At 50.1% G+C, this 20,091-nt stretch overlaps 10 protein-coding genes across 10 annotated transcripts; 8 read left to right on the forward strand and 2 right to left on the reverse strand.

Moving 5' to 3' along the window:
* Positions 1 to 358: 358 nt before the first annotated feature.
* FTJAE_3474 (uncharacterized protein) lies at positions 359 to 1,168 on the forward strand (the record flags this gene model as incomplete). Its single annotated transcript, XM_037349775.1, has 1 exon — positions 359 to 1,168. The coding sequence occupies one exon, from the start codon at positions 359 to 361 to the stop codon at positions 1,166 to 1,168; it is 810 nt and encodes a 269-aa protein (XP_037209404.1).
* A 435-nt stretch (positions 1,169 to 1,603) lies between these two features.
* FTJAE_3475 (uncharacterized protein) lies at positions 1,604 to 2,451 on the forward strand (the record flags this gene model as incomplete). Its single annotated transcript, XM_037349776.1, has 2 exons — positions 1,604 to 2,208; positions 2,262 to 2,451. The coding sequence occupies 2 exons, from the start codon at positions 1,604 to 1,606 to the stop codon at positions 2,449 to 2,451; spliced, it is 795 nt and encodes a 264-aa protein (XP_037209405.1).
* Positions 2,452 to 3,759: 1,308 nt separating this feature from the next.
* On the forward strand, positions 3,760 to 4,903 carry FTJAE_3476 (d-xylulose reductase A; the record flags this gene model as incomplete). Its single annotated transcript, XM_037349777.1, has 2 exons — positions 3,760 to 3,768; positions 3,851 to 4,903. The coding sequence occupies 2 exons, from the start codon at positions 3,760 to 3,762 to the stop codon at positions 4,901 to 4,903; spliced, it is 1,062 nt and encodes a 353-aa protein (XP_037209406.1).
* Positions 4,904 to 6,548: 1,645 nt separating this feature from the next.
* On the forward strand, positions 6,549 to 7,730 carry FTJAE_3477 (uncharacterized protein; the record flags this gene model as incomplete). Its single annotated transcript, XM_037349778.1, has 3 exons — positions 6,549 to 6,716; positions 6,766 to 7,082; positions 7,139 to 7,730. 3 exons carry the CDS (start codon positions 6,549 to 6,551, stop codon positions 7,728 to 7,730), a joined length of 1,077 nt encoding a protein of 358 aa, XP_037209407.1.
* Positions 7,731 to 8,938: 1,208 nt separating this feature from the next.
* On the forward strand, positions 8,939 to 9,808 carry FTJAE_3478 (QDE-2-interacting protein; the record flags this gene model as incomplete). The annotated part of the gene is made up of 1 exon (XM_037349779.1): positions 8,939 to 9,808. The coding sequence occupies one exon, from the start codon at positions 8,939 to 8,941 to the stop codon at positions 9,806 to 9,808; it is 870 nt and encodes a 289-aa protein (XP_037209408.1).
* A 230-nt stretch (positions 9,809 to 10,038) lies between these two features.
* FTJAE_3479 (uncharacterized protein) lies at positions 10,039 to 11,715 on the reverse strand (the record flags this gene model as incomplete). The annotated part of the gene is made up of 5 exons (XM_037349780.1): positions 10,039 to 10,161; positions 10,215 to 10,708; positions 10,760 to 11,038; positions 11,091 to 11,193; positions 11,239 to 11,715. The coding sequence occupies 5 exons, from the start codon at positions 11,713 to 11,715 to the stop codon at positions 10,039 to 10,041; spliced, it is 1,476 nt and encodes a 491-aa protein (XP_037209409.1).
* A 1,012-nt stretch (positions 11,716 to 12,727) lies between these two features.
* FTJAE_3480 (cytochrome c oxidase biogenesis) lies at positions 12,728 to 13,036 on the forward strand (the record flags this gene model as incomplete). The annotated part of the gene is made up of 1 exon (XM_037349782.1): positions 12,728 to 13,036. The coding sequence occupies one exon, from the start codon at positions 12,728 to 12,730 to the stop codon at positions 13,034 to 13,036; it is 309 nt and encodes a 102-aa protein (XP_037209410.1).
* Positions 13,037 to 14,380: 1,344 nt separating this feature from the next.
* Positions 14,381 to 16,165, forward strand: FTJAE_3481 (uncharacterized protein; the record flags this gene model as incomplete). Its single annotated transcript, XM_037349783.1, has 1 exon — positions 14,381 to 16,165. The coding sequence occupies one exon, from the start codon at positions 14,381 to 14,383 to the stop codon at positions 16,163 to 16,165; it is 1,785 nt and encodes a 594-aa protein (XP_037209411.1).
* Positions 16,166 to 16,334: 169 nt separating this feature from the next.
* FTJAE_3482 (cgi-94) lies at positions 16,335 to 17,181 on the reverse strand (the record flags this gene model as incomplete). Its single annotated transcript, XM_037349784.1, has 2 exons — positions 16,335 to 17,036; positions 17,086 to 17,181. The coding sequence occupies 2 exons, from the start codon at positions 17,179 to 17,181 to the stop codon at positions 16,335 to 16,337; spliced, it is 798 nt and encodes a 265-aa protein (XP_037209412.1).
* A 749-nt stretch (positions 17,182 to 17,930) lies between these two features.
* Positions 17,931 to 19,613, forward strand: FTJAE_3483 (alpha-mannosidase 1a; the record flags this gene model as incomplete). Its single annotated transcript, XM_037349785.1, has 1 exon — positions 17,931 to 19,613. The coding sequence occupies one exon, from the start codon at positions 17,931 to 17,933 to the stop codon at positions 19,611 to 19,613; it is 1,683 nt and encodes a 560-aa protein (XP_037209413.1).
* Positions 19,614 to 20,091: the final 478 nt, after the last annotated feature.

A 20,091-nucleotide genomic window follows, 5' to 3' on the forward strand; every position in this document is an offset into this window, starting at 1 on the left:
GGGTGTATGTCTCAGGTGATTGTGCACAATGTGATGATGCCTGTGAAATTGAACGGATTTCCGTCCCGGATGCTCGGAGGTGGTGGAAGGGTAATGAGCCTCAGCCGCTAGCGAATGCATCATCAATCACAAAGCTGTCCATTGGCTTAATTGAACTGAGATGCAATTGGACTGACCGTTAAAATAGTGTTTCATAGTAACTCCCAACCTGAACCTTGAATTGTGAAATCCTACGCTGGTGCGTTAGCGTGATCCGTGGTAAGCACTTGCCGACGGCTCATTTTGCGGTCTGAAGATCAATATCTTGCAGCTGAATCCCAAAGAACCCAAACCTTTTCACACCTCCCAATCACCCAAAATGTCAAACACACCTCCTCCTAAACCAAAGCGAGACATGAAAGTCCTCTGTCTCGGCCTCCCCCGCACAGGCACAGCATCCATGGCAGAGGCTCTCACTGTTCTCGGCTACAAAGACGTGTTCCACGGCCTCAAGATCATCGACGACAAAGAAGCTTGGAAGAAGCTCGAGCGCGCCTCAGACGCCTCATTCCCGAATCTTCCCTCATACACTGGGAAACCCTTCACCCGTGGACAGTGGGATGAGATCTGGGGAGAATGCGAAGCCGCCACCGATGTAGCGTCTGTCTTCGCACCGCGGTTGATTGAGACGTATCCAGATGCTAAAGTCATACTCGTAATTCGGGACTTCGAGCCTTGGTTCAAGAGCATTGACGAGGGTGTCCTCAGACAACTCTGGGGCCCAATCGTCGCGTTCTCCGTCAACGTCGTGGAGCCACTCGTCGGGTCGAGAGCTGGCCCAGCGGCGCGAAAGCAGATGCTAGGTCTTTTCCAAGCAGAGACAGTTGACGAAGCTCGCAAGAACGCAAGAGAAACATATGATCGCCATCATCGTGTTATACGCGAAATGGTGCCTAAGGAGCAGCTGCTAGAGTATCGCATGGGACAAGGCTGGGAGCCCATTTGTGAGTTTCTGGGTAAGCCTGTGCCGGAGAAGGAGTTTCCTTGGGTTAATGAGGCAGCGGAACTACGGAGGATTGTGAAGGAGAAGGCAAAGAGTAACCTTGTTGCTGCTGTGATGGTTGTTATGCCGTGGGCTGGGGCCGTAACTGCTTTGGGAGCTGGTTACTGGATGATGTATAAGAGGTGATTATCTTGTTGAAGGACAGTGTGCGTAAGCGACGTCGTTGAATTGAGATCGTTGATTAGTCGCCTTCATGATTGCGCCATCACATGTGACTCCCGTGCAACCACTTCGACCATCCATCTCGATCATGATCCGTACCTGAGCTTACGTGGTACCCTTTCACACCCAAACAAGCTTCTCACTCCCGAGGAGCAATAATCCCATCTACGTAATATCCAACCTCATAATCCCCCTCATCCGCACATCTTAGCGATGCATCCGCGGAAGATTCTAGCCCCACGGATGATGTCTTCCGAACCAGGGTTTTTTAGCACAACCAAAAAGGCTTGGCCAATGTCACCCGAAGAAGAATCGGGCAATTATTAACAAGCCCCAGGAACAAAAACCAAGAGAACGGAGCGCTAATTTTAGGGTTTGGAATATGCTTATCGCGCTGTGATGGAGCCTCTGCCGATCACTCGACGTCATGACGATTTCGACATGACGCAGCAGCCGAGCTGTCGAATGAGCGTGTTTCATGGCGGTGATCGATTAGAGAAGAATGATGGAAGTGGTGAGGAGATGGGGGTAAGAGGCGAAGATGAGATGTATATAAGAGAGGTGTCCGCTGGAAGTCTTGCCATAGAACCATCAATTTACATCGAAGCTTTCCTTCACTTCACTTACAACACTACTTTATTTACACGCAATAACATCTACACTCAAGACCGGAACAAAATGGCCGACCTCGTGAACAAGATCAAGGAGACACTGGTCCCCTCCAACACTGAGAACAGCAACACTGGCTCTCATCAAGAGTCTCACAACAGTGGTTCTCTCCGCGAGACATACAATACCAGCTCAAACAACGCCGAGTCTTTTAACAACACCTTCAACAACTCCAATCAAAACAATCAGCGAGAACTTGGCTCAAATTCCCACGTTTCTCCCCTTGATGCAACAGCCAACCAGAACCAGCAGACCGAGGGTGTTCGCACAGGAGACAGGATCAACTCCCTGGTAGAGAACGTGCCTGGCGTTCCCTCTACACAGTCAAAGCCATCGTAGGCTCACTCCTCATACATGCGATGTTGTTCAATGCTAACATCATCTTAAGCAATACAGAGTCTTACCAGAATGACATGCACAAGTCTCCCGGCGCGACTCTTGACGCTACCCGTGCTCCTCCCTCTACTCTTAGAGAGCACCTTGGAGAGCCTATCATCGAGCATGACTATCCTCATGAGAGCACGACTAAGCGACACTCTTCTGTGAGCCACCAGGAGGAGCACTATAACCTCAACTAGATGGATGGGGAAGAAGGAGTGGTTGATGCTGGGATGCTTGTGACTGATGAGAGTGTTGTATGATAGCACGAGAGTTGGTGATAGATCAGTTAAAATTGACGCTTCGTTTCCTGGACGGCATATGATGTTCTATGTCAATGATGTTTAATCTTGCGGCCGTGAACAGCTTCGTTGCAAGCCCTCTTTCTGACCATCTCGCACATTACCGCTGGTGTTGCGACTGTTTAACACCGCTGAGATCCGCAACGCAATGTGACTGGATCACAGAACATGTGTCAATTCCTCCCTAGAATTTTATCTCTTGACGGATTCCCATACTCGTTCACTCAGCGGAGACCGGCTAATGTTGCCCATCGCACATCGCCGAGACTCCCCGCCCCGGGCCGGATCCACCACCCGGACGCTATTCCCAAAGCCGCAGCTCCGCGCCGGCAGCGGAATTCTGATGGGGAAGCTGACGCAGGAACACAGATGAAACTGGACCATCAAGCTAAACACCTGCCGCACTAATAAATTGCTTGAAGGTGAAAATGATGGTCAAGTGACTGCTCCAAGCTCCGGATGCAAGCCCGGAAGTCTGCGGGACCGAGCCGGCAGCCAAGCTATGCAATGCTATCATGATCTGAGTCAATGATCTGAGAACCACAGCCCTTCCTTCTTGACTGATCATCCAACAATGCCATGCCAATATCCACTGATCTCTAGCTTACAGCTATAAAATAGCCTTGGAGCTTTCCCGGTCTAATTCTCACCGACGGATCCTACTCCACCAATCCCACTCTTCTCATTCGCGCGGTTAAATGCTCTGGTTAAAGTGCCCATCAGAACATCAAGCGCTCCCGTCATGACAAGCACCCCATATTTAGAGAGAATCCTGTCGGGTCTTGTGGTCTCGATATCATGGCTTCTTGATTGGCGAGGGTAAAAACCGTGGGGGTGTAACCATCATGACGGGTATTTGGCTAGCAATTCTATGAGTGAGGTGAGAGGGAGGGACCATGTGATGAGGTTGGGGTATATGAGCCGCTGCCCTCATCAGCAGATTTAGACCATGATCTGAATTTTTTTGATTGTAGTCTACAGAGATTTGTTGTTCAGGCTATTATTGCAATTGCGCTTGGTGATAGTGACGGTGTTGATTGAACTCCACTGTGATCCATATAAGACAGGACGGACATCCCACTTTGAGCTACGAGTGACGAACCTACTTAATCATCCCACGACACGCGACTCAATTCCTCCTCTTCATCTCATCTCTCGTCTCTCAATTCTCATTTTCTCTCAATTACTCACTCAATAGCAGCAAAAATGGCCAGCGTATGTCTTACCCAGCTCATAGCCTCACATCATACCCCGCCATCATGGCCCCTCATGACGTCTCACTAACATCCACCCCCAGAACCTCTCCTTCGTCCTCAACAAGCCCAACGACGTCTCCTTCGAGGAGCGCCCAAAGCCCACCCTCTCGAGCCCTCACGATGTCCTCGTCGCCGTCAACTACACCGGCATCTGCGGCTCCGACGTGCACTACTGGGTCCATGGCTCCATCGGCAAGTTCGTCGTCGAGGACCCCATGGTTCTAGGCCACGAGTCCGCCGGCACCATCGTGGAAGTCGGCTCCAAGGTCAAGACCCTCAAGGTCGGCGACCGCGTCGCCCTCGAGCCCGGCTACCCCTGCCGAAGATGCCAGAACTGCCTCGCGGGCAAGTATAACCTCTGCCCGGATATGGTATTCGCCGCTACACCACCTTACCATGGAACTCTGACCGGCTACTGGACTGCGCCGGCGGATTTCTGCTTCAAGCTTCCTGATAATGTCTCCCAGCAGGAGGGTGCGCTGATTGAGCCTCTCGCTGTCGCTGTGCACATCGTCAAGCAGGCGCGCGTCAAGCCCGGCGACTCTGTCGTTGTCATGGGCGCTGGGCCCGTTGGTCTTCTCTGCGCCGCTGTCGCAAAGGCCTACGGCGCCTCCAAGATCGTCAGCGTCGATATCGTCCAGAGCAAGCTCGACTTCGCCAAGGACTTTGCCTCCACTCACGTCTACGCCTCTCAGCGCATTGCGCCCGAGGAGAACGCCAAGAACATCTGCGAGCTCGCTGATCTTCCTGAAGGCGCTGACGTCGTCATTGACGCCAGCGGTGCTGAGCCCTCAATCCAAGCATCTATCCACGTCCTCAAGAACGGCGGTAGCTACGTGCAGGGCGGCATGGGCAAGGCCGACATTACCTTCCCCATCATGGCATTCTGTATCAAGGAGGCTACAGCCAGCGGCTCATTCCGCTACGGCGCCGGTGATTACCCTCTCGCCGTTGAGCTTGTCGCTACTGGCAAGGTTGATGTCAAGAAGCTCATCACTGGAGTTGTTGAGTTCAAGCAGGCCGAGGAGGCTTTCAAGAAGGTCAAGGAGGGAGAGGCGATCAAGGTTCTGATCAAGGGACCTAACGAGCAGTAAAGGGAAGGGTGATGACGATATGAATGACTTTGAATGAGAATAAAAGCGAAAAAGATATCTGGGCATGGGATGGCTTGGATCATATGAAGCGGGGCGGCGGGTGAAGGCGTTTTGTCATGAGTGGACTTGGTATGAGTCCTTTACATTATAGCATCGTTCTCGGACACTTAATAGATGTGATTTGTTTCACTTGGATCCCTGTAGATTGGCCACGGCTGCACGGGTAGCAGGCGGGTGTCTAGGCTGAGATGCAAGGAGAACCACGGCCCTCCGGCTCGAAAATCCAACATCTCACGGTATACCCATCATACCTTCTAGCTCTATCGTGCAAGGCAGTCTCGCACTCCGGAAGACGGTTACAGTGACTGCATTATTAATTGAATCTTGCTGAATACGCCCTTCCAGTGGCTCCCCCGTATCCTCTCCAATCTCCCCCATCCTCCAATTCCGCACTCTCCCTGCCAAACCTCGCCCATTCCGCCACTCCATAAATTAGCTCCAACGGCTGAACAAGCACAGCCCATGTGCCATCTCCACTCTCCGCATTCAGCTATTCTCCCATCCAGTCTCTCCAGTAAGACAAGCCTCACCCGTCTTACATCTCCCAAAAGAGGAACAAATCTCACCTTTTATTGAACACTTTACGACTAGCTAGCTTGTGTGACAAGAGACATAAACGCCCTGGTAGAGTGAGAGTGAGAAGCTTGTCGGGAGATCTTATCCATGTGATCGACACCGGCATGGGCTGGTTAGCGAAATCCTTCGTACAGACAGGGATCTGCACCTCGAACCAAATCTCGCGCAGCATGCTCAACTGGGAAGCACTTCTTCTCCAACCTACATATGTATGTATGTGCACTCTCTTCACCCGAGCCCTGTCACTCTCTTACCTTGGATTTTGTCACTTGTCAATATGTAATGCCGATTTCCCTAGCGATCAAGCTAGAAACTCCGTCCCTTCTAGTGAAACGCCTCAGTGAGTATTTTAAGGAGCAATAGCTTCAAGTGGCTTGTCGCACTGCCCAGACTTGTCAAGTTCAATTTCCACAAGCCGCTCCGCCTTTAACGACATTTGTCTGTTTTACTTTTCGTGCCTTGTGTTGTGCAGGGGTGTTAGGTAGGGTGGTACCGTTGTGACCCTGTTTTCGTTTGCTGTCAATTAAACTAAACACCACCAAGGCACTCGACATTTACACTCGTGTGACTGCCGACGATGATGAACTCTTGAAAAAGGCAAATAAATACGGAGTTGAAGAAACAGATAGAGAGATTATCTTAATATACGCGTATGGCCTTGAAACTCGGACAATTCTTTGACAGACCGAAAACCATGCCTTGTCCCCCCTCCACCAAGAGAGCCCAACGGCGCCAACAAGGCATCCCGAACGGGCAAGCTGAACTGCGGCTGAAGTACGCTAACGACGCCATCCGCAAGGGTTCCCTCGTCCCTCGAAATCTGCCTTGGGCTTCTTGTAAGTGAACGGGGTCCCTATAAGGCTGTTGTGTTTCCCCCCCGAGCCGAAAGAAAAGGGTGCGCCATAAATCATTCTTCCCAGCGAACACTCGTCTTGGCCCCTTACACTAGCAACTTCCCATCTCTTGGCTGCTTCTCGTGGCTTGACTATCACTTACACTGCTTGTTACTATGGAACAAACTCAGGAAAAGGTTGAGGGCGGCCATGTTCTTCAGACACCGCTTTGGATTGTCATAATTCGAGGCTTTCAGTTTCTTATTTCTCTTATCATTGTTGGTCTTTGTGGTCGTTTGATGCACGATGCTACTCTCGATGAAGAAGCTCTATCTCTCGCCATTGTACGTCCTCCCTCTCATCATTTCATCTCAATAACACTAACACATCTAGGCTATCATCTCATGGATAGTCATCGCATACGTCCTCCTCACAGAGAAAATCCCCAGTCTTCAAAACGCATATCACATCATCGCCGTTCTAAGTCTCGATGCATTGATGATGGTTCTCTGGCTTGCCGCCTGGGCAGCCACTGCTGCGAGACGTGCCAAATACGTCGTCCCTGTTAATGCTTATGGTTGTGTTGACGATGGAAGTCTCACGGATAGTAAGACTTGCAATATCTTTAAGCGTGACGGGGAGAATGTTATTCTCTTCAAGAGTGGTTTGGCTATGCTTGCTGCCGTCGCGGGTCTTGGTGCGCTTGTCTGGTAAGTTGTCTCAGTCCTCGAGTTAGGGAGAATGTTGACTAACGCTTGACTTCTAGGATCCTATTCATTGTCACTTTTGTCTGGACACTCGTCATGTTCCTCCGTGGTCGCAAGGAAGGCCGCTTCGCTGTCAACCTCGCTGCCTCACCTTCACCCAACAACAACTACCAAATGGAGACCAAGGTCAATGAAGGTCAACCCATGGTTCAGCCTGTTCAACCTCAGGGCGTCCCCCAGCAGCCATACCAGCAACAACCTACTCAGGGCCAATTCGCTCCTCAACAACAGCAGCAGTATCCTCAGGGCACTCCCTCTCCTTACCAACCTGCCCAGAGCCCATACCAACAACAGGGCGCTTATCCTCCTCCCGCCGCACCTTACTCTCCTCAGGACCAACAGTACCAAGGTCAGCAGAACTACGGACAGTATCCTCCTCAGCAGTACCAACAGCCTCCTCAACCTCAAGGAAGTGAACTTGATGGTCAGACAAACTACTCTACACCTCCTCCCGCCGCAGTGTCTCCTCCTCCTCAGCATTACGGAAGTGAGCTCGATGGCCAGACAAACTACACCCACCCTCCACCTGCTTCAATGTCGCCGCCGCCTCAGCCCCAGCCTTATCCTCCCCAAGCGTATCCCCAGCAGTAAATGAAGTGAAGAAGGGAATAATGACCGGGCCGCTTGGCGCGTGGAGTTACGTTTCTGTTTTGCCAGTATTTTATATATCCAATAACAGCGGTGGCTTTTTATACCAACAGTCACAATTAGAAACATGATGGAGACATTGATGAGAATTTATTCGCAATGTATATACGTATCAAGAATAATGCGCTTCCCCACAAACACTACTCCCAGGAGTTTCTCATCGCCATATTAAATATACATGTTTCTCACTCATCGTATGCAAGTTGGCAGTCTAACGCGAAAGGTCTTACAGCAAAGTGATGGAGCCCTTGATATTGCCTCGAGGAGCTAGAAATATAGAACCGTGATCCTAAATTATAAAAGGATTTAGGTAATTTGGCATAAATTTAGGATAAGTTTAGGATGCCTTTTGCTGAGTTTATTTTGATACCGCCTCTAAATCTTCTTTCCTTCCCTAGCCAGCTATCATTCGCCACCGTCTTCTATTGGGAGGAGATTTACTTGACAGCATCAGTTAAGTTCTAAACAACGCAAGTTCAAGTGGCTATTCACTCGGACCAAGATAAAGACGCTGCACGTTTTTTATACTTTGGCATCCCTTTGCGTGGCGCATCTCACGACTAATTTGTTAAGAACTCCTATACTTTTCTCTTCATAAACTTTGTCCAATTTTTCTCAAATGCCCTCGTTATAAAACTTAATAGTTCAATTATCCTGCTTCACAAACTTTTTCCAAATCTTCTTATTCCCTCGTTATGAAACTTAATAGTTCAATCATCTTATCTGAGCGATGCAGTACTTTAGAGTGTTCAAGGTTCGGTCGAGAATAGTCGACTCAGCTCTTTGTGTTATGTTCTTCTCGTGCAGTAACCAGAATTAGGTGCCTAAAACCTTTAAAGTTCTTGCATTACTTTTCATTCGAAGGGAGCTGGCATCGTGAAGGTTTCGTGCCTGTTGTGAAGTTTAAACTCTGAAAGAAGGAGCTTCTCTAGCCAAACAGTATGACTCTGAGGAACTGGCTTTCGTTTTTGCAAAGCTTCTCTTTACACAAAACCATCAACTTTTGTTTCTAGCTATAAATATCTCCTTAGTGTCTACTCTGTACGCATAGAAACTTGATCTTCTGTCCATCACGATTCTCTCAACCACGACTCTTTAGTTCACATTCGGCCTACGAACAATCGTCACACTGTTTCAAACCACCATCGAATATGTTGTACACTAATCAGATGGACGACTCATCAGACGAATCATCGGACCACTCTTGGTTCAAGTGCCCAGAGCTCTTCGTCCCTCAGTGGGTGATGGGATACGCCATAGAGACCCAACGTGTATCGCGCTGGTCTTGGATACAGCACGAACACCTCGAAACATGGCAGTACGGAGAGGACTCAAGCTTCCAGATCCTTTCTATCGACGTCGCAGACGTTGTAATGCATGAAGATCAAGTGTACAGCTTCCAGATCGGCATCTCTATCCTTGATACTGAACGTCTTGGAGATGTATTGGCCAAGCCTCCCAAACCTAATGTCAACCTAGCAGCCAGCGTCGTGGAGTCTCATCATTGGGTCGTTGGGGATGAAGAATACTCTCCTGAATTCGAGGATATGTTCCGGTTCGGAAGGATGAAGTACGTTCCGATGGATGACTTCGAGGAGGAGATCACCAATATCGTCAAGAACAACGGTTTCTACCTCATCGCCCATGAACGAGACGAAAGCCTCTCGTTCTTGAGAAGCTGCGGCGTGCGTTTCCACGCCATCAGAACTATCGACACTTCCCAGGTTGTGGAGGAAGTCTTCCATGTCCCGACGGGTAAAATGATAAGCAAGCGCGAGATGACTCAGAAAATTGGAGTCGCGTGCCAAGACCCGTGCTTAGCTGGGAACTCAGCGCACTTCACTCTCCGTATCCTTCTCATGCTTATTCATGAAGATGTGGACCGACATCTTCACCGAGGTGGCGTCCCGATGGATCAGTGGTCGCTGCTTTTGGAGAGGATTGTGAACTCACCTCCAAAGAAGCGGAAGTTGAGACCGAGGAGGTTATCTCCCCATATATGCTTCAGAGCAGAGTTATAACTTCTCGATTGCTTCTTGTCTCTTGTCGTCTCTGGCTTTCACGCCACGGAGTAGTCAGCAAGGGCAGGGATACGTCGAGTCACAAGCCGATGTCAGAACTTTAGCTGAGGAATAGGCTATTTTATTTCATAAGGCACAACTTGTACAGAAGACTAGCATAATAAACTTTACTTCTCAAACATTTGTGAGCCTCTGTTTAGTGGAAGACCGGATAGTTAATGTTCCCAAAGCTAATCCTCTGCATCGCTCACGCTTCCGCTCTGGGTGCCTGCGTCTGACTTGGATGCCCCATCCACCGTTGCGACAATGACGGCCGAAGTGTAGTAAGCGTCAATACCAGGCTCATTTCCGTACTATAAACTCATGTCAATACTTCTGTTATTAGGGTGATATGCTCCGAACTGACCGTGATGAAAGCAACGGCAAGTTCTTTCGAAACCTCCTCCCCAGGCGGGCCATTCAACCAAGTGACGTCTTCTCGAGGATAAAAGTTCCTCCTGTCAGTTTGCCAGTCAGGTCCATACTGAGCATTGACTTCAGCTGGGTCAAGTCTATTGTCATAATCATGCCAGAAATAAACGGCAGGTCTCAGAGGGCGACCGATAGCTAGCTTATTGTCCAAGATGTCCTGCTCTGCCTCCGTGATTTGGGGTTCTGGCTGGTCTGGCTGATACTTCAGCCAGTTTTCTTTCTTCCATTCAATCCTCTCTGGTATCGACTCTTGCTGGTCGTGTCTGTATTCCTCATCGTCTACCAATGCGGCGACTTCGGCTGTACCGAGGATACGTTTGAGGGCTTGGTAGACTACCATGTCGATGCCTTTGAGCATGTGGTGCAGGTTATTGGTGGATGATTTGGAGGTATGAGGGTAAGCGTGGGTGCAAGAAAATCCGACGAGGCCTAGATTTTGCTATCAGTAAGTGAACATGACGGCGTCAAGATTTAGATCACCTTCTTTCATGAGATGCTTGTTCTCAAGTAGTTTCTCAAGCGCATTGAAGAAATGAAGAGATTCTTGGTCCAGAGCCCGAAGATTATCTGACATCAAAGCCGGGCCATAGTTGGTCCAGAAGAGATTATAAGTCAGTGTGACGCGATGCCCTTCAGTGACTTGCAGAACTTCATGCTCGCAGTCAGAAAAGAAAGCCGCCCACTGAATGGCCTCTGCGCTTTTCGGCGCCCAGTCAAAAATAATCTCACGACCTCCATGTCTAACCGCAAGCTGCCCCCCTAGAACCCTGTAAGCGTCAATGAATCAGAGTCGCAGCCTTGTGCATCATACCTTTGTGCTCAACAGGAAGACTGACAACAAGCGAACCCATCTGGCGATCAGATCGTGGAGTGTCAACATGAGGCTTGAACTTGCCAGAAGGTCCCGAATACACCTGTATAATCAGTATGGGTACCCAAGTTCAATCGTAGGGGCTTACGTTGAGCTTGTAAAGCTCGGCCTTTACACCGAGGCCTCGGGCATCAGTGACACTGGCTTGGGCTAGGGCCTGATTGATGGTATCGACGATGCCGTGTTCGTAAGGGTTGAAGTTGGTACAAAAGTCTTCGGTGTTCATCTTCCCCGCTTTTCTGTACTCCTCATCAAGAACCTCTTGGCTGCCGATGCCGAAGGTTGCTGGTTGACAATCGGCCAACAAGGTGTTGAAGGCATCTTGAGCGGCAGGATCCTTGTTGAGGGGTAGCTTGAGAGTGTGACCATGCCCCTGCTTATCCCAGCGGATTGTGATAGAGTTACCAGTCGAATTAGTAGAGTCACCATCATCACCAACGCTGCCTCCGATGGCAAAGATGTCTTTGCCCGCACGCTTGTCTAGGGCGGAGGATACATCAGAGAGCAGACCATCGAGGGAAGACGATTCCTCAATGTTCTGAGAGATCGTAGCGGGGGATCCCATGTTGATTTAAAGACTTGAGACGTAGGTCACGATCAGGTGCGAAAAGCTGATGTGATGGACTTGTAAAGCTGGATGGTGGTAAGGCCTGGGGAGAGGAGGACGGTCTTTATACACCACTTCTCAACTCATACCTTAAAGTCCAGCAGCATTACTCACAAACAAGGGTTGGAAAACATGTACCATGATTGTTAAAATTTACGGTGATACTCACGCAAAGTCTCAATGTTGGTGCAACAACAATGGTGATCCAAGCAAGCCCTGGCTAGGGGAGGAAAGAAAGCACAGGTCCTTGATCCTAATGACAAAAAGACTTGGGTAATTTAGTATAAGTTTAGGATGAGTTTAGTACAGAGTTAGGATACCTTTTGCTAAATTTATTTCAACACCTTGTACGCCGTATTAAGGTCCGGTGTTTTCTTGCTCCCTGCTGCCTGGTTCTTGAGGTCACCGCAACCGAGACAACACCAATAAGCCAGCGATGCTGCCTAAAGGTGCCTGGAAATTCAACACAATCTCCGCAAAATAGAAACTCAATGGCCAAAGTTTATTGAATGTAATTTATTGTGTCGCCTGAGGCATTTAGGGCGTTCACGCTGACACTTTGTGCTTCATATTGGAGACGTGGCGTTTGGCCAGAGCGATACCGGCATGGCAAAGTATCGTTGGCGCCGATGAACTGCAAGATACTCAACAGAGACGACGGGATATCGCTCAATTATCTAAATGCACAAATGCATCAAGTTGGCGATGCCTTCGATGAAGTCTTATGCATCATGGTGCAGTCCATCTTCCGATAAACCCAAAGTGGAAGGCGGTCAGGCATTCTGCCACAATTTGCTCATCGGCTCACCTCACAAGATCCCGCAAGCTTCTCGTCCGATATAGCTTCACTCGCCATCAACGATCCACCACGACCTCCCCGACGTCACATTTATCTCTCCTCGAACTCCCTCAGACCCTCTATCTACGATACCTACGACTCCGAGCCTCGCGCGCTCGTCCCATGGCCGCAATGGCCGTCCAGAACCCCCCGGTGCCAGAGGAGAAGCTCGGAGTCCCCTCTCGCAACCCTCTACCTCTCTCCGCATCACAAGAAGCACAAGTCCGAGACATATTCTACCAAAAAGTCCGAAAAGAATGCGCCGACGAGATCAAAGGCACGTCCCCCTCCACCACCTCCATCTCTACCTCAACCACCAACTTCACCCCCAAAATACAACTTCAACATCAGGCCACTGACAAACCCCAGCATTCGCCGCATGCGCCCTCGGCCGCACATTCACCGTCTCCTTCGCCTGCCGCGCCGAACACCGCTCCATGAACAGCTGCATGAAGCTGCACGCCACACAATCCGCCCACGACGAGGCACGCGAGGAGTGGTTCGCCCTACGAATAGAACGCCAGCGCGAACGCGAGCGAAAAGCCAGAGTCGCACAGGCCCAGGAGGAGTTTATGCGGGAGTGGTGGGGATTACCCGAGCACGTGCGGCTGTCGAGGCAGAAGGAGATGGAGCAGAGGGGGGAGAGGATACATGGACTTACGGCGAAGGATAGGCCGAGGGGCGAGGGACAATGATAATGAATTGTTGCATCTGTGGCGTTTTTGGGGTATTACGTTGGGGGAATGTAAGAATAAAAGGTGAAGACAAGACAGTGTACCACTATGATCAGGATCAATGCCGAGATGGCATGGAAGAGTCAGTTCAACTCGATAAGCATATGCAAACGCTGGAGTTCGACAGGGTGAGGACCAACGCCGAAAATGTTTAAGAGCATGCATCGATGCTTGTCAACTGATACCCAAACAGCCTCATGCCCAAGATCGTCATAGAGAACTACTCAACCCAGCCGACAGATTGTGACAATTGCCGCCAGGTTGCTTATCAAACATTCATCAGCATCTGTTTCTCCCCCAAACACAAACAGAGTCTTCAGTGGTGGAATCGGCAGTTCATGTATGTAACTGTAACAAAGGGTTGCGTGCATCAAGCGGTGAACCTCGATGTTTCAAGGCCACAGACGGTCAAACGGAAATAAGGCCTCTATCCTAGGGGATAAAAGACCTGGGTAAGTGTAGTATATCTTGGTAAGCCTTGAGTCCAGTTTATTTTGGCCACGCCTCTCTCCATATCCCCAGCCCTTCCACTATTCCCAGATCCATGATCCCTCACATCATCTTCATAGGCTCAACCGCTCCTCAGCTCATTACCGACTTATACTCCCCGCACAATATCACACAAATCACCCGCGCAGAGACCAGTAAAAACACTCCCCGCCCAACCTAAATCTTTTCGCCCCGGCCAATAGCGCTGCAGTTTCCCCTCTCGAGAGTCGCGCCTCCAGGGCGCTTAGGTCCCTGCTGCAGTGTGACATCCCCGCCAATTGGTCCATCTGCACGATGCTATTTTTAACCGTGTTAGTCCCAAGATGCGAGCGCTTAAAAGTGCGATGAGTGGGAGAATATAATATCAACCAACATTGCTTTCCATTCTGGGGAATTCTTGCTGTTGTTTATGTTTATGTGGAAAACATATTACGTGACAATTTGTTTTGATCATGAAGCGATAGCAGCATAATCGGCATTCTCTTCGTCTTGCTAGCCTAGACGTCTCTATTGATACCCCTGCTCTTCTGGGAAGAAAGTATATACTGTTTGATACAGAAGAATGTCGACTCCAACCCCAGGCGGGTTCTCTCTATTCCCGAGTCCCAACTCATCGAAACCACTGCCTGTATCACGGAACCAAACGCCAAAACCTCGCCGTTCTGAATCTCGTGAGAGGAGAGCTCCGACGCCCAGTGACAGACGAGCTCCTACACCCAGTGACCGACGGGCCGCAACACCACAGGCGATGTCTCCAGAACCAAGACCGGCGTCGCCGAGACAGACTCCCCAGAATAGAGCTCACACACCCATTGAATTCGAGCCCGTGCAGAGTGAACCGCCCAAGCCTGTAAAGGTTCAACGACCTAGACCGACGGTGCAAATCCCTGGACGGTCTGATACTGGCTTTGCGCAGGGTAACACCCTTGTTAGAAGTAGCAGTGATCGATCACGAAGTTCAATCGCAAAACCACCTTTGGGGGGTGAAGCTCCTGCGCAGCCTTTACGGTCTATCTTCCCGGCTTATAACCCAGAAGTACCGCTCGGTCAACAGAACTATGTCCCCACAGAGATCCAACCAACTCAGATGCCACGAGCTGTCATAAGTCGTCAGACATACCACGAAACACCCTCCGGATCAGCCCCTCGAAATCCCGTTAGAAGTCCAGTCATAAGTCCCATGAGCGTTCAATCAGCGCAATCTTCATGGCCACATCGCAACGTCCAACAACAGGAACCACCGCTGATTCCAACGGTTAGTTCGAATGAACAGCTCAAGAACTACTGGAAAGTCGCAAACGGATGGCAAGCTTCACCATCAGAGGGAAGAGTGTACTGCATGAAACTAGCTCAAGAGAAAGATGCACCAGTGTATAGCCTCTCATCAGCATCACAGCCATTCTACAACCTCCGTATAGATCCAACGTCTGCTTCGGCATATGTTACTCTCACACGACATGATCCCAACAAACCGTACAAAGCGCCCAAGCCTGAAGCTAGTTCTTCAGCGAGCAGTATCATCAGCGGTGTTGTCGGGCACAACAGTAATTCGTCTGGTACTAAAATCACCGATACAAAACACTGGCAAGAAGCGCTCACCACGACCCTCGAGGAAGAATCCCGTCGTCATCCTCCAAACGATGGCCTCGTCGCTCTTCTCATGCCAACGCCCGCTACAAAAATGGCCATCGAGCGCGCTCAAGATCCTCAGTCCGTCATGCTAGCAGAGCGCGAATGCGCCCGTCTCGTCTGGGACGAAGACAGTTCGCACCATTTCCTCGTACACCCGTCCCTCGCAACACCATTCTGCGTGACCATCGAGCGCTCACCGTCTTGGTCGCGCGTAGAATATACCCTCGAGCACAACGAATCACCCCAACATCTCGCCAAGCTCACGCGCGATGGCACAGGCGGTGGGTGGCTCGAGATCGACACTGGCATCGCCGCAAAGATAGAGTCCTACTTCATAGTCGACGTCGCAGTCACAGCTCTTATGCTCGTCGCATCAGCGGATGAGAAGAATACTCCGGCCATGGAAGTATTTGAACCACCGCCTCCTCTCATCCTCACAGCCAAGCAGGAAAAGCGGCTGAGCAAAATCGGCAAACGCGATGAGCGAAAGAAGCGCCACATGGAGTCGTTCGAGATTGACGTTGAGAGCCAAGACGAGAGTCTGGGTAAAAGCAAGCCGCGAGAGAAGGAGGATAAATTACCCTTTTTGATCCGCGTGATCGTCAAGATTGTCAAGGGCCTGTTTGCGTGCTTCATCTGGATATTGACGATAAGCTTCAAATGCGTCGGTTTCGCATTCAAGGGGTGTTATAAGTGTATAGGATCAAAGTATTAATGAGGACACGGAACATTTTATTCTTAATTCGATTGAGCGCGGCCAGTTCTTCTTTTCTGTATCATAAACCCATGGTGTTTTGAAGGGTATCTATTAGCTAGCGAGCCGTAACGAACTGAACACGAAATGACAAAGAAAGCCCCAAATGAATACTGATTCCGTTGATGATTTATCGCTTCCGTGTCCGCACCATGATCTTCTTTCCTTTGCGTGTCGTTCCTCCCGACGTCGCTGTCTTGGCCATCTTTGCGCGCTGGATCTCTAGTTCGCCCTCTGCGTCTGTGAGCGCCTTGAGCTTCTTTCGTGCATTCTCCAATTGGCGACGAAGGCGGCGGAGGGCCTTTGCGCGCTCGAAATCTTCCTCCTTCTTCTCGTCATCGTCGACTGTCTTGTCCGCGCCATCTTCGTCCTCGATATCTAGTATTGTTTCCTCGCGCTGCTCTTCGTCGTCCATGAATACAATCTTTCGGGGCTCTCTAGGTCTTGACGGGGCGGTCGCAAAGTCGAATTCGGAGTCGCTGCCCTCGTCTTCGTCGTCCTCATCCTCGTCAAGCTTGTCGAAACCTCGTGTCAGAACAACCTGTTCCTCTAGTCTTGCCACCTCCTTCGCAACAACCTGTCGCATCGTTCGAATGTATCCGATATCCTGCGTCTTCAAAAGCCGCACGGTCTCAACGTCCATCGCCTTATTTCCCCGATCGCCCTCGACTGTTCCGCTCCATCGCTTGCCATCCTGGATCCTGGAGCCCGGTCCCTTTCGGGACATCATACCAAAGTAGAATTCATCCTCGTTTCGCTCGGCCGCCTTTTCTTTGAGGTTCTTGAGCTGCGCCTTCTTCTTGTTGAAGTCCTTGGCTCGAAGCGAGTAATCCTACAATCGTCAAAAGCTGCTCCAGTGGGGTATTGGGAGGTCTACAAACCTTGTGCTTCTCGAGAAGACCGAGTCTTCGACGTTCTAGAGGCTGCGCACGCTCTCTGTGAGGGCGTCGCGCCACGGCATTTCGCATAGACGACATTTTGGCGGGTTGTGTTGTGTGTTCGACGAGATGCGAAAGAATTAATCGTCGGCGCTTGTCAGAGCTGGAAAAGTGGCAGAATTTGATTTTTTGGCGGTGAGGCAAAGTTAGCTGTGGCTTGACAGGACCAGCACCGCCACAAATGATGTTCAGTTAACCTTAACATCGTCGGAAGCTAGAATCACATCCGGTAAAAGCACCAACCTCAAAATCGTCAAGTCTAGTCTTGGCGATGCAATACCAAGCTTTTTCTCATCTAAATTATCCGTGGCATCATGAACTATTCCTTGGCTGGAGGCTAATCAGGGGGTTTCAGCCCGTCAGCAGCTTTGACTTTTAACTCTCAGGGCATGCACCCCTGAAAATCGCCCTTTTCTCAGTGAGTGATACGAGAAACAAGACCGTGCATATCCCTTCCTCCACCTGATATGTCATACTTGGACACTAAAGACGGTAAAAGTGACTGCGCATCTCGCGTCTGCAGATTATGTTTTATTCTTAGAAGCTGAAGCTTGCGTGTCAGCATGTGGGGGGGAACTTGTCTCGAATCCTTGTTCCCGATCCCTTTAGTTGTTATAAGATCGTAGCTGACCCCAACTGTTCTTCACCTGTTCATCTTTCTCACGGTCGGCATTGAGTTTAGGTAGTATTCTCACGCCCTCTGTCTTCCCAATGGTGACTTGAATTGACACCGCATCATTCCTTATTATTTCTTTATTTCTTTATTTTTTGAGTGCTACTTCATCAAAATGGGCGTAGGTCTGCCATTCACCCCGTCCAGGGCATTGTTATCGCTCTTCATCGCGTTACTCGTATTCTACTGCCTTTTCAGCGAAATATCAGGCCCTAGCATTCAATTCATCCCCAGCAGCTATGACTGGAGCAAACACACCCTCCGGTATCCATTGACCATCAGCAGCATGGCCAAGCCCCCGCGAGGTTCACCAGTCAGTTTACCGCGTATCCAGCACGACTTTTCCAATCCCGAATTGAGAAAACGTGAGCTTGAGACTGCGGATCAGAGACGAAAGGACATCAAGCAAGCATTTAAAAAGACTTGGAGGTCTTATGAGAAATATGCTTGGGGAAGTGATGAATTGAAGCCTTTGAGCTTGGAGGGTCGTGATACTTTTGGTGGGTGGGCTGCGACCATCTGCGACAATCTCGACACGTTGTGGATCATGGGTATGAAGCGGGAGTTTTACAGAGCTGTTGACTTTGTGACTCGCATGGATTGGGATATTCCGACCGCCGATGGATTCAATGTTTTTGAGACGACAATTCGACATCTGGGAGGTTTACTTTCGGCTTATGAGCTCAGTGGAGAGAGCGCCTTGCTGGCCAAGGCGATTGAGCTGGGAGATCTTTTATACGGCACTTTCGACAACCCGGAGCATATGCCACCGCATACGATCAGATTCAAGACCCTAAAGGAAGGGACGGGGCATCCAGAACCACGACAGAGCGCTGCTAGTTTGGGTAGTATGAGCATGGAGTTCACACGTTTGTCGCAGCAGACCGGTAATCCCAAATACTACGACGCTATCGACTACATCACCAAAGCTTTTGAGCGAACGCAAAACGAGACCGCTATTCCTGGACTCTGGCCTCTTCAGATTAATGCTGAGGATGGATTCAAAGTCACCGATGACACGTTTGGCATGGGCGCTAACGGCGACTCGCTGTACGAGTACCTCGTCAAGGAATATGTCCTCTTGCAGGGTCTTGAACCAAAGTATGGGAAGATGTATCTCGCTGCTGCAGACGCTGGAATTAAGCACTTGATGTTCCGACCGATGCTCCCCGATCAAGATGATGTTCTCATGCTGGGTGAGGCATCATTCCCTCCTCGAGTCAAGGAATCGCGATTGAGTACAGGCGTAGAGCATTTGACCTGCTTCGCTGGAGGCATGTATGCCCTAGGCGGCAGAGCTCTCGGACGAGATGACCACGTCGTTATCGGCGAGAAGCTTGCCCGTGGCTGCGCAAAAGCATACGCCGCGTATCCTTCCGGTCTCATGCCGGAAATCGTGCAAGTCGAACGTTGTCCAACCCTCGAGCCCTGCGCCTTCGACCCGAATTACAAGAAAGAGCCTCTCGGTTTCCGCGCAAGAGAAGCATCATACCTCCTCCGACCTGAGACTATCGAGTCTATCTTTTATCTCTACCGCATCACCGGCAAAGAAGACCTTCGGGACATTGCGTGGAACATGTGGACTGCGATTCGCGCTGCTACTGAGACGGATGATGCGTTTGCGGCGGTGGAGGATGTTGGGGCTGAAGAGATCAAGCATAAAGACTACATGGAGAGCTTTTGGATGGCGGAGACATTGAAATACTTTTATCTGATGTTTGAGGATGAGGAGGTTATTAGTCTGGATGAGTGGGTGTTTAACACGGAGGCTCACCCATTGAGACGCATGGCGAACTAATTGTAAGACAAGTCAAGGCAGACGGCCATATACTTGAACAATAGAATATTTGTCATGGCATAAAAGCCTTATGCCATGTAGTCTATCTCATTAATGACCCAGTGAACCCCAACCATGTCAGCCCTCTCGGCCATCAGCCTACTTTTTCATAAGGACATTGTCTCAAAACAAGCTTCTGTTTGCCTTCTCAACGGAACAGCTCGTGTACGTTCATGGCGAACAATAAGAACGGGCGAATGCTAGGATTTCGTGATCCAAGTAGCGTTCATGATGCATTTCTCATTGGCCTGTGAGATTGCGCGCTCGGAGGACCAGACCTCGACGTGTTTTGGCTCCATCGACCAAGCTAACAGCATTACAGATGGCTCGCCTTCTGGATGTTAGCAACGGATCATGGATTCTGACTGGCTGACTGACGCTGAGAGGGTGTGTCTGTCCCTGACCCCTCCTTGGCAGTTGAAGTAGGCTGAGGAGGAAG

This window comes from Fusarium tjaetaba (assembly GCF_013396195.1).
Source record: "Fusarium tjaetaba strain NRRL 66243 chromosome Unknown NRRL66243_c0000067, whole genome shotgun sequence".
Classification (NCBI taxonomy): domain Eukaryota; kingdom Fungi; phylum Ascomycota; class Sordariomycetes; order Hypocreales; family Nectriaceae; genus Fusarium; species Fusarium tjaetaba.